Genomic DNA, 11895 nt, shown 5'->3' with positions numbered 1-11895 from the left:
TACACTACCAGTTAAGTGAAAAGCATTTGCCTTTCAATTCCATATTATACCCATGTTTCACGATACTTGAGGATTAAAAAGAAAGATACAAAGAGCCGCACTTACTGTAAGAAGGTCTCGTTATATACAACATGGGGTACGTAGCTTCCCTCTGGTTCTTTTTTCAAGCCCGATTCAACCTGCCAAATTGGATGGATGACCAATTAGGCACAACATGCATGAGGATGAATTGGCCTGAACCACCTGAACCTGTTTGATCGATTTGTTTCGGGTCTGGGATAGACATGATTGCAAGATTATCAAATGACCCTTCTCCATCTCAATGGAATGCAAGATGACAGAGAAAGATACGATTTTGAGAGTAGATATGAAAGCAAGGTTTAGAAAAAACATGTTTTCAGAAATAGAGCTAGATTTACTGCCTTTCAATACCCAGTCTAGAAGCCCTAATGTTGTGACTGCATTTCTAAATACTCTCTCTTGTTCCTGAAATTCTTGCTTGGTTTGTGAGAATTTTGAGATTGCTTTTGTCAACTCTAGGAACACATCGTTAGGACGTGGCTATTGAAATCCTTGTACAAGAGGGACTCCAACCTCGATCACAACTTGTATTTGATCCTTCGCCCTGAATCCTAAAGGGATCGGACAATACCAAGTGCTTTTCCTTTTCCTAATTCTTATCTAAGAGACAGGGTTTACAAATACATACTGCATGTTTGCCAAGTCACGTTAATTCTTTAAACCCTAGCCTGAAGATCGATTAGAGTATATAAGCTAGCTCTTTAATTCTTTTGCTTCCCTTCAATATCTAGAAGATATATTCAAACATGTCCACAGAGAGCCGGCATATATTTCATACCACAGTGGTGCACGTACCAGCAAATCCAACACTTCCTATAAGTAGAGCAGGCTGTAGTCCAGTCATAATACGTCTCTGTAAGCAAACTCGGTATTGGTTTGATGGTCCAGAAGACTACCAAATTGATGGTCCGCTAACCATGGTGGCTGAACAAGGATTTGTGAGGCCTCGTGAACGCACGAGTGAATTTCTGGCCACAGAACTTTTGCATCTATCCCAGAAGAAGTAGTGCCAGCTATTATTGACAAACTTGTTCATAAGTTTCTGTGGTGACTGACATTCCCAATCATATTCCTATTAGTGTGTTGATAATGGACCTCACTGTGTTCTTTTGGGGTAGTGTTGACTATGATCATGTCATTGATTGAATTCCAAGAAAAATCTTCAGCTACATGGGCCATGATATTATGGGGGTGAGGTTATAGAGGAAGAGATCTCTATAGAGGAATCAATTGCATCATTTAAGGCAATATGCACTCCTGCAGTTAGATCCTTTATTCATGGTTTGAAGAAATTAGGATTTCATAGTTTGGAAGAAACAGTAATTAGAGACTCCAACTTGTGCCGTCTGTCTTGAGAATTTTGCAGAATCTGTTGAAGATCTGATCGCTTGTTTGCCCTACAAACACCATTTTCATATCAATTGCATTGTCCTGTGGCTGGAGATCAATCACCTTTGTCCCTTGTGCCGATACCCGATGCCACCCGTGGAAGCCTGCGAGCTATCAACAGATGCTACTGCAAATTAAGTGTCGATCAGTACTTGCTCAACTGGGATGATCCCAAGTTATAACTTAAGAAATTGGGTTTCTTTAATTTTCACCTATTTGCTTCTATTTTTTAGCTTTATTGAGGGGAATATGTTATGTTTTTGCTGTGATAACATTTGGCTTTTGGAATACGTACGTTTCAAGATAAAAATTTAATCTCGTACCTAGTCTTCTAAATTTTTTATGGAGTTTAAGATTTCGAGTTTAGGGTCCATGGAGGATGTTGCATACATTAGTTGATCATGAAACTTTCTTCTGTTAGAGAAATGGTTCTCAACATGAGATGTAAATATGGTACTTAAACTGAACTACTGCACGAGTTACTTGGAGATGAAAATTTAAGGCTGTTTGAGATATATGTATATCATTATGAACAAGGAGATCCACCCATTGGTGAAATGGAAAGGGAGAATACTTGAAGGATTGGGTTTGCATATGATGCCTTCCGTTCAGTGTGGTCATGTTGTGGCCGATTACCATAACACTGAGTCCATTGGTCAATTTCATATCTGATAAACATCCCTTTTGGAATCCAAGCCTTGGGGCTGGTCACTTTTGGAATTCCAATTGTTGTATTTCTCTATAGAGATCTCTTATGATTTTCCATGCCATCGACTTAATATAAGAGAATTTTTAGGTGCAGACGTTTGTATCTTACGTAAGGTACGGATTTGCTAATTTCGGCGACGATAGGCAACAACGGCGGGGCAGACAATGATATCTGCACTCCCCATCTCTCGACGGTCCCGTCTGTGCCGGCCGGAGCTCCATCGGCGACCCACGACGCTCGGAATTGCGAAATCACTGGAATCTGCCCATAAACTTGATTTTTGCAGATTTCGGCTGCCGTGGGTCGCCAATGGAGCTCTGGCCGGCAAAGCCACCAGAAGGTGAATAGTGCGGCTGTGCTGGTTAGCCGCGCCGTTGCGGCCTGCCATCGCCGGAATGGGGATGTCCGCAGCTGAAAAAATGGCCTAAATAGTTTTTTTTTTTTTTACAACTTCAAAAGCGTTTAGATTTATATTTGTTTATTATAGCTTATTGTGAAAGTAAGGTTTTGAATGAAAATGGACTTGTCTATCTATAGACTAGGCGCCTCGCACATCTTCATATATTCCCCAGTTGGCCTGTTATACCGCATGTCCATCAAACAATTCCGAAGAATTCAATCCTTCCAAACATGCGTCATTTCCATCTACGAACTGGCAAAATCAAAGGAATTCTTGGTGATCAAAAGGAATTGAAAACAGTAGAAGCCTTTTTTTGGATCATGCTGTCAACATGTCTCAGATCAGATGACAGCCTAATGCACCATAAACTACTGTCCGACGTCTTTATTCTATGGAATCATGTCGGTTTCTGGATCAAGGAAATTTCAGATTTGGATACATGCAACATGCGCACATTTTCAGCCTCTTTTAACCAAATAGCAGCTACAAAACATAGTGCATATGGCGCTGTTTTGGAGTAAACCAGTTGCCTATTAAGCTCTGCCTGCTAGGAATATACATGCATTACTGGGTTTTGAGTAAGGTGCCCCTGCATCACAGAAGAGTCAGGACCGTGCTGAAACCCGGCTACTAGCTTTAGAAAAGTACTTCATTCAATGTGGGTATCAAGAACAAAGTCGGATAGGAACAAGCAAGTGGAATAATTTGTTAAATGGAAGGGTCTATAACTCTATATTACAAGCAATTGTAGCACATTTATATAGCAAAACTCGCATCACCAAACACCAACAAAAAGGAAGAAGAGATCATCTAGCTAAAAACCTCAACCTATTAACAGACCACCCTGGAAGTTACTCGTGGGAACCATTTGGAGATCTCCTGTTGCGGGAATACTGACATTCAATTATGCGACAGAAACTCCAGCATAGCGAGGCCGCCGTACTGCTTCATTACTTTCTGGCATCAAATCAACTACAGCTTTTCGCTTTGTTCCTATTTTGGGTACTGGAACTGCTGGCTTTGCATAACTCTTTAAATTTTCCAAGTCCTTTACTTTCAGAGGTTTCTGCAAGAACTCTTCAGCACCATCTGTGAGACACCTAAAAAGTCCAAAACATTAAATCCAGCAAGTGTTAGCACACACAGCAACACCATTGTAGTTGGACCAATAAAAGGGGCACTATCATACTATGTCGTTTATAGTGTAGTTTAAAGTTATTCACTATTTTACATCAACACCATGGGACGGATATTATTAATCATATTCTGTTAGTAGTGAAGATCAGTGTTAGATTGTTAGTTAAAACTTACAATACAGAACTCTTCAACTAAGGTGGTCAGCTACAATGAAAGACTTATTTGTAAAATTCTCAATCGTTGATCAGACCTTTTGAAGGTATCATGTTTCAGCCTCTCAATTATCATATATTGGAAGTCTAAAGGCACAACTTCAACAGTCAAGGATATATTACATACATTTAAACATTTTTATACTCACCCTAAGCTCTAAAGCTATGACAAGTGAAAGCCACAACTAAATATATTGTGATACCTATTTGCAACAGTCTCCTTTCGTATATTTTCTCTGTTGGTAAGTTGGTCATATCATTGTTCAATTACTAACAGTGATCAATGATCACCAGCCATGACTCAACATTTAATATGAGCAACCATCAACTCCATAAAAAACTAAGCAATAGTTAAGATGCATATCTCAATGAATCAACAATGACTAATACAAGCATGTGATGAGCAACAGATTGCAATGAAACTAATACCCGCTGATTCTCTGTGGATTAAATTCAGAAGACATTATTACCACCGGAATTGATTTCAAGCGGCTGTCCTCCTGAATATCAAGTACATGAAAAATTGAAAGCAAGAAATTAGTTCAGGGATAATGATGTGATTTATGTTTTCAAATACAAAGATATATACAAGAAAACCGGGGAAGTGTTTAGAAACTAGTTCTTTACCATCAATAGAAAATGTTGCTTCTGTTCAGGGTTTTAAATGTTAATATTCAGAGATATATTGGCCTTCCAGGTAAGAATATTTCTAGGGACACATCAGCACTAAATTAAAGAAGTTACAGGTTAGATAGGACCAGCTAAATACACACTTCTCAAGTCCACTTCTGACCAATGAAATGTATCTATATCTATATTTATAAACGTGCGCTAGTGCGTGTTATATACTTATATAGAACCCTATAGCTACTTGCTATCCTAGTGCATGCTGCAAGAATTTTTCATATAAAATCTAGGTAGTGTTGCAGCCTTTCTGGTTGCTCTCATCTTCTATTGAAGTTCCTCAAGATTTCAGCCAAGCATAACTTCAAGTTCAGTAAATTTGTACTATATATTTATGGATAATTGGATATCTATAGAACCCTACTTGCTATCCGGCCTAGTGTATGCTACATGGGTGTTTGATCTAAACTCTAGGTAGTGTTGCTGCCTTGCTGGTTGTTTCTCTCATCTTCTATTGAAGTTGCTTAAGATTTCAGCCAAATATAAGTTCATATTTGGTAAGTTTGTTTCATATTTTTATGAATATCTGACAATTTTCTGTCACCCGTCATAAGTCAGGACACTTTACAACCCCTATCCATGTGGGTGACTGGAGACGGAGGTACATGTATTAACGGAAATACCGAGACATTGGCCATTATTTGAAACCTTGCATGTGCTAAATTTAGTTTGAGTTATGGCTGTATACTGCCATCATCAGCCACTCTCGTCAGTTACAGTTGAGAAAGGGAACTGATATATTACAATTACCTTTATGGCAACTAGAAGATCATGTCCATTCATCTCAGGCATACAATAATCAGTAAGAACTATGTTAACATCATGATCCTGCAGAAAAACAAGAATATATACATAATTATCGTGAGACAATGGGCAGATGCAGAAAGAAAAAATTGAAAGCGGAGCTCATGTTAGTCACAAACTAATCAGCCCTCACTGATGAAGACACCATTCATTATTAACCACTACAGCCTACAATCAACTCATGCAGGGTGGCATTCAGATGGCACGTTGGCAAAGGAAAACATTATGTTGCCGATGTCAAACAATGTAACTTAATATGAAAACCAAAATCCACAAGGAAGCTGAATCTACTTGTGTTTTAGAGTCCACCCGAAGAAAGTGATAACTGATAAGCTTTTACTACTGTAGGGGATACTTAAACCACAAACAAAGATGTTATACTATAGACACGATTTGATGGTAAAATAAAGACGAAATTGAGAATAACTTAGTTTTGAACTGACACCCCCCCTATAAGGGTATACAGCAAGTGAAATGTTGACGGAGCGGACAGCCAAAAGACCTATATATGGTTCCACTAATATAAATTACTAATACGAAATTTTGTGTCTGGCTCTTTAAATTAAACCAAAAATAATGCCCTTTCAGTGGTAATTGATGCATATGTTGGTTTCCATGTCCTGTAAACAACTAGGCATATTTCTATGTACACAGGTAGTACACGGAGGGAGAAGAAACTTGGTTTTTCAATCTCATAATGTGATGCATAATAGGTTACATGATAGCATCATGAGTTATATACTTATATATGATACTGGACGGCTTCTGATTGAAAGCAGGAAACTTACTTTAACAGACTTCTCTTCTTCCATTCCAAGAAGCTCTAGTGCTTTCTTTCCACTTCCTACAGTAGTAACTGCAATGAAAATGAGATGCGCAGGATGTACCAGTATTAAAAAGAGAGGCATACATGAACAACCAAACCATAATTTGAAACTTCATCAGACAGGAATCAAGAAATGTAAGCCAACATCACAAAACCAAGAAATATGATATCTCTTGGCTTGAGTGTTGAATCTGGATAATAGGAAGGTTAGAAAAAGCAGATAGAGGGGATCCATATGACCAACACCAATAGGCAATAACATAAACGAAGAGAAAATAAATCTAGAAATTAAGGAGGAGACGTGGGAATGCATGGTGCTTAAAGCAGTGACCTTTGAAGGCGGAAGCTCTGAGGAGCTTGGAGACGATTGTGCGGTCAATCAAGGAGTCGTCGACGACGAGAACATGGACTGGTTGCTCCCCCATAATAAGAATAATCACTAGTCTCTTCTACTACTCTAGTCTGCTATATATTTCTTTACTGGGTGGGCATATATTCAACACCAACAACAACAAACAAGAAGAACAAAGATGGCCAGCTTCTCAGTTCTTCAGAGAGAGAGAGAAGAGAGGGGCCACATGCCGTGAAGAACGCCCGAGTGTTGCAATAAAGCGTTCAATCTTTAGATTGCCTTGTCGGGGAATCTCCCCCTCTTGTGCGACTTGACTCTTGTACCCGACCCGGGAAAAGCCCATATCCTAAGCCCAGCCCAAACAACGAAACCCAGAAACTTCCTTGCGCATTTTGATAAAATATAGTTCGGAAGGAAACAGAGAGAGGAACACCGCCGGAGTTAGAGAGAGAGAGAGAGAGAGATGTTCAAGAAGGGCGTGGAAGCTCGGTCGCACCAGAGGCTGTCAGGGGCTGACAGGAAGAAGCTGAAGAGGACGGTCAGAGATAGATTCCCCAGAGCTTCCGACGCCGATATCGATGCTTTGCTCCCTCCCAAGGTATTTAATCGTATCTTGTATTCATCATGATTCACTTTAACTTGGGATTGTGGTTTGTATTCAGTTATGTTTGGCTGTCGTTCCATAGTTTCATTTTCAACTAGGCTGTGCCATTTGCTCAAATGCAGTCATTCAACTACGAATTACAATTCAAATAAGGATTTATCTATTTGCTCAAATGCACCACATAGTTTTAGTTACTGTCTTACTCACTACCGTATATTTTGTATTGCTTAATCTCTAGGTGGAGGTAAAGGTTTCCAAGTATCAAAATCGAGTGCTTGTATATGCCATAGAGGGAGGCTATCCTATGTTTTTTGATATTGATGGCCGTGGTAAAGAAATTTTTCCCACAGGTATCCTGTCCTTCTGTTGTCCTTTTTAATTATCTGTTCTTGCATACTTCTTGTTTTCTCCCTTTTTACTACTATGTGCTGTGCCACACTTAACCGGATGGTAAAATTTTTGGATGAAGTTGATCTTAGCTTCACCTTAAGGGGGTCTCAAAACTATGTGAGACGGATATAAACATTAGGTCGACATAACATAGGCCTCAATTTGCTTCCTTTGTTGGCTTAATGAAAAGATAATGAAGCTCTGCTAGCATATCTACAGGTCACTCATAGTTTTTTTTTTTTTTTTTGGTTGATTGTTTTTCATTTCAGTTTATGCACTCTGGAAGGTCCCTGATATGTTGCCTTCTTTCATGCTGAAAGGGGGCGAGGTGTCTAGATATGTTATTGGAGGGGCGGATCTGATGTTTCCCGGTATCAGTATACCTGCCGAAGGTTTACCATCATTTGCAGCTGGGGAAGCTTGGGCGGTTAAAGTTCCAGGAAATCCAGCTCCCATTGCTGTAAGCATCTGTGCAATTAGTATATGTTTCAGGAGTGGAGACAACCTTTGTTTCATCAATTTATGTAACTAAAGTTGGGTAATAATCGTCCTACTGGTCAATATCTTTACAGGTGGGAACTACGACCATGAGTTGCACTGAAGCATTAAAAGCTGGGTTGCGCGGAAAAGCCTTAAAAATTGCTCACTATTATGGTGACTTACTTTGGTAAGTATCGGTGGGAATTAACATAGATATGAATCATATGATTGACATTTAGAAATTAATAAGCTTCCTTTTTTTTTTCAGGGAATCAGTTGAGGGCCCATATGTGCCAAATGCAGGTTTCTATGAAGATGCTGTTTTTGAGGATCCTGCTTTGCCATCAGCTGAAATTTCATATGATGGTGTAAATGATGGATCAGATGATCAACTGGATGGGATTGATAATAAGGAAATGGGGCAACATGTTGATGTTGCCAATGTGCAGTCTGAACCAATTTCTGCGGCAGTTGCACCTATTGATGTGAGGAATGAGATTGCTGAGGAAGTAGCTGCACATATAGGTGATCTGAAGCTAACAGATGATGATTCCGCCGACCGGTCAACTGTAGAGGGAAAACATCCTCTTTCCACGGAGGACGTGGACACACTTTTGGAAAAATACCTTTTGCAAGCATTGCATACGACTGTTAAAGACAAAGACCTTCCCATGCCCGGAAGCACTCTATGGTATGCGGAAGATTAAACTTTGCATGATATCTCTCTACTCTCTCTTGCATGTACTTCATTTATAAGAGCTCATGAATTGATTTGTGGTTCTGCAGGTCAAATTATGTTTTACCTTGTAGGCCCTCAGGCATCACACTAGACATCAAGAAGTCATCTTACAAGAAATTATCCAAGTGGTTGCAAGCTAAATGCTCTACAGGATTGGTGCGTTATGCCTTTTATTTTCCTCGTTTTTAATAATCACTTTTCAATTTTAAGCCAGTCACTTTGAGGGTTATCTATATTAATCTTTTTGGAGTTTGAATTCTGAATAGACTCTGCACATATGGTACTGTCAGCAGTTGGCATCTTTTAGTGCATGGTTTATTTGCTTTGAGTTCTGCATGGTTTATTTCGTCTTTTATGTGTGTGTGTGTGTGTGTGTGTGTGTGTGTGTGTACCAATTACTCATCAAGTTAGCATATAACTGTGATTGCATTCAGGGCTCATCTGGGTTTTAGTAATTCAGATTATGCACAAATTTGTTCAAACAATTGTGAGAATCATGAACGAAATTTTTGGTTTACCACCACTCAAAATCTTGCCCTTTCTATGTTTTTTTTGTAGTCATTATGGCTTGAAAGACTGCCCTGTGAAAGTATTTTTTGCCAGATTTCAGGATACATAAGAATTAAAAACAATATAATATGTTGTTCTAAATAACCAGTAGTATAGGCAATAACCTTTACCTATCAGGAGTTCGCAATACTCTTTTCTCTTGCTGATTCTTGTTTATTTGATAGCATAGTGTGTATGTGATTTGTTAAATTTTTAGACATGGCCAAATATTATTTTCACTTCAGTTTAATGATGATTGGTCTGTACAACAACTATCTAAAACTTTCTTCAGTATAGTGTACTTGGTAGTAGTTTTGTGAAGACTATTGAGTCTCTTCCATTTGTCGGCTTGACTCTTGGATACATTCTGAAATGGGTAATAGCCTGGCTTATATAGCCAGAGTAGAGAGTAGCAGAGATTGGTTGGCTTTAAGATTTCTGTGATTTAGTTCCTTAAAGTTTTTGCTATCAGTTCTTAATGTTGGCACCCAAACATCTGCAGATTGGAGTGAAGGAAGATAAATATAAGAAGGAGTCTGTATTACTTTCTGTGAACCGCAGTCATCCGGATTACTTATCTTTCAAGCCAGAGAAACAGCACGTTGAAGAAGCTGTTCAAACTGGTGTTCCTACTGTCAGTGAAAGTAGGTCGGTCAAAATCCTTGAAGTGGCTGAGATCTATAAACCAAGTGTACATGTAAATCCAGTATTTGCGTCTGTAGGTGCTGACACAGGAGAGCTTTACAGTGCTTCAGAGTCCACGGACATTGTGTTTAAATATGTTGAAAAGGAAAACTTGGTTAAGCCGACAGATAAATCCAGTGTGATTTTGGATGTGATATTGTGTGATGCACTGTTCAAGGGGGCCATAAAAAAAGGTTCAATGTACCCTACAGAAATCCATAAAAGAGACTTGGGAGCAGCATTTGTGAACCGGATGCAAGCCCATCACATTGTGACAAGGGGAAATGACTCGGTTGTTCGTAAAGGTGGCTTGAAAACAGTCCAGATAATGACAGAAAGGCGGCAAGGTAATAAGAAAATGACCAAGTTATCAGGACTGGAAACATTTTTGGTGGATCCTGAAGCTCTGGCATCAGAGCTACAAAAGAAGTTTGCTTGCAGTACGACAGTGGCAGAACTACCAGGTTTGTGGCACATGAATTAGTTTATACGGAGAGTATCTTTTCTCTCTTGACGCTTTATCTGTACTGCATTAGTTTACTGGACAGGTTAAGGTTTTTCATAATTGATTGATTAGTTTTTAATCTGTATCGGTTACTTTATTTACTTATTTTCTGATATTGAATTATGTTTGTAATAGTCAACAAAGTCTGGGGATATAATATATTGTCACATTTTGAAAATTCCTTCCAAGAGTTGCTGATGAATACACATTTATGTTTATCCTTTAGGTAAGAAGGGGCTGGAGGTTCTGGTTCAAGGTGGAGTGATAAAAAATCTGGCAAAACACTTGATTGAGCAATATGGGATTCCAAAGAGATTCATTGAGGTTCTGGACAAAACCAGGAGATAAGAGGTTGAGAAAGGTTAGTAACTTAGTCTTCATTATTCCTGATATAATGAATGAGAGGCAAGTTGGGGAAAATTTTCTCTAGTCAATTCTATGAACCTGTTTTGTTTATGTTTATGATGTGAAGAGGAAGAAAAACGGACACATGACTTTTTATATAAACAAACACAACAACGTTCGAATGCTTTTTTATTTTAAATTTCATTTACTCTCGTCCTCTCCCCCACCCTCTTCACTCATATCCTTTTCTTTCCAGAGTAACAAAACAAAACACAAGCTATAACTACAACACATGTCTCCCTGGGCTTAAAAAAAAACACGTCTCCCCTGGTAATGCTATAACTATAAGTCATGGAAAGAAAAGGACCTCGTCCTTACTGTTTCTGTAGGGTAGTTTTATGGGATTTGTGGTTCAGTTTATCATTTTATGATGGTTTTTGTACTTACTGTTTGTGAATTAGGAGAAACGATGAATCCAATGCAACTGCGCTGAAGTTCATTTGGATATGAACAATTTTCTTTCAGGTAAATTAACAACGTCATGGTTTGGATTGGAGAGACTGGCATCATTGATCGGATTAGCCTGGAGGTATTGAAGTTACGTGTTTGAAACATCCCATAGATGTGTACGTATATAGAGGGCTTAATATGTTTTGTAGGACTTGTTTTTTTCCAAGTACCATGGTATGATTTATGGGATATCTTTGGGACTTCAAAATATTGTAGTGTAGATTCTGTGTGCTATTAGTATTTTTGTTTTTCACTGAGGTTTGAGGACCAAATGTGTGAACGAGTACCGGATTGGAGAAGAACAGTGATGGTAGTTAAGGCAAGGAGAAACAATAATGTGTATGCAAGTCATATAATAAAAATAAACTTGGGTTATAGCGTGATCATTAGTTACAAATGTAGAGAATGTTAGAGAAGTGAAAAAATCTGCTGAACCTTTAGCAGCCGATCCAAACTCTTGCACAACAGCACTGCGTCTTAACAGGACTGCGCATG

At 38.8% G+C, this 11895-nt stretch overlaps 2 protein-coding genes across 4 annotated transcripts; one reads left to right on the top strand and one right to left on the bottom strand.

The window, feature by feature from the left end:
- Positions 1–3210: 3210 nt before the first annotated feature.
- On the bottom strand, positions 3211–6866 carry LOC126783170 (two-component response regulator ORR3-like). Its single transcript, XM_050508585.1, has 5 exons — positions 6574–6866; positions 6205–6272; positions 5363–5440; positions 4358–4428; positions 3211–3679 (listed from the first exon to the last, which is right to left on the bottom strand). Exons 1-5 carry the CDS (start codon positions 6665–6667, stop codon positions 3484–3486), a joined length of 507 nt encoding a protein of 168 aa, XP_050364542.1. The 5' UTR covers positions 6668–6866; the 3' UTR covers positions 3211–3483.
- Positions 6867–7026: 160 nt separating this feature from the next.
- Positions 7027–11801, top strand: LOC126782630 (uncharacterized). Of its 3 annotated transcripts, none has more exons than XM_050507916.1 (9): positions 7027–7192; positions 7437–7548; positions 7858–8048; positions 8161–8255; positions 8337–8759; positions 8855–8963; positions 9859–10504; positions 10772–10906; positions 11352–11801. In XM_050507916.1, exons 1-8 carry the CDS (start codon positions 7058–7060, stop codon positions 10891–10893), a joined length of 1833 nt encoding a protein of 610 aa, XP_050363873.1. In that variant the 5' UTR covers positions 7027–7057; the 3' UTR covers positions 10894–10906; positions 11352–11801. The 3 variants fall into 3 exon arrangements, with proteins under 3 accessions (XP_050363873.1, XP_050363872.1, XP_050363875.1); XM_050507915.1 differs by having other exon boundaries at positions 11416–11800; XM_050507918.1 differs by lacking the exons at positions 10772–10906; positions 11352–11801 and having other exon boundaries at positions 9859–9990; positions 10079–10317.
- The last annotated feature ends 94 nt before the right edge of the window (positions 11802–11895 follow it).

The sequence above is a fragment of the Argentina anserina genome, chromosome 2 (genome assembly GCF_933775445.1).
Source record: "Argentina anserina chromosome 2, drPotAnse1.1, whole genome shotgun sequence".
Lineage (NCBI taxonomy): Eukaryota > Viridiplantae > Streptophyta > Magnoliopsida > Rosales > Rosaceae > Argentina > Argentina anserina.
Note: the sequence above shows the minus strand (reverse complement) of the source record. Positions and strands in the feature narration are given on the sequence as shown.

Coding starts and splice junctions, on each gene's coding strand:
- LOC126783170 (XM_050508585.1), bottom strand. CDS start 6,667: ATGGGGGAGCAACCAGTCCATGTTCTCGTCGTCGACGACTCCTTGATT. Junction 4,429..5,362: donor ATCTTCTAGTTGCCATAAAG/GTAATTGTAATA, acceptor CTTGATATTCAG/GAGGACAGCCGCTTGAAATC. Junction 3,680..4,357: donor AATCCACAGAGAATCAGCGG/GTATTAGTTTCA, acceptor TGGACTTTTTAG/GTGTCTCACAGATGGTGCTG.
- LOC126782630 (XM_050507916.1), top strand. CDS start 7,058: ATGTTCAAGAAGGGCGTGGAAGCTCGGTCGCACCAGAGGCTGTCAGGG. Junction 7,193..7,436: donor ATGCTTTGCTCCCTCCCAAG/GTATTTAATCGT, acceptor CTTAATCTCTAG/GTGGAGGTAAAGGTTTCCAA. Junction 8,760..8,854: donor ATGCCCGGAAGCACTCTATG/GTATGCGGAAGA, acceptor GTGGTTCTGCAG/GTCAAATTATGTTTTACCTT.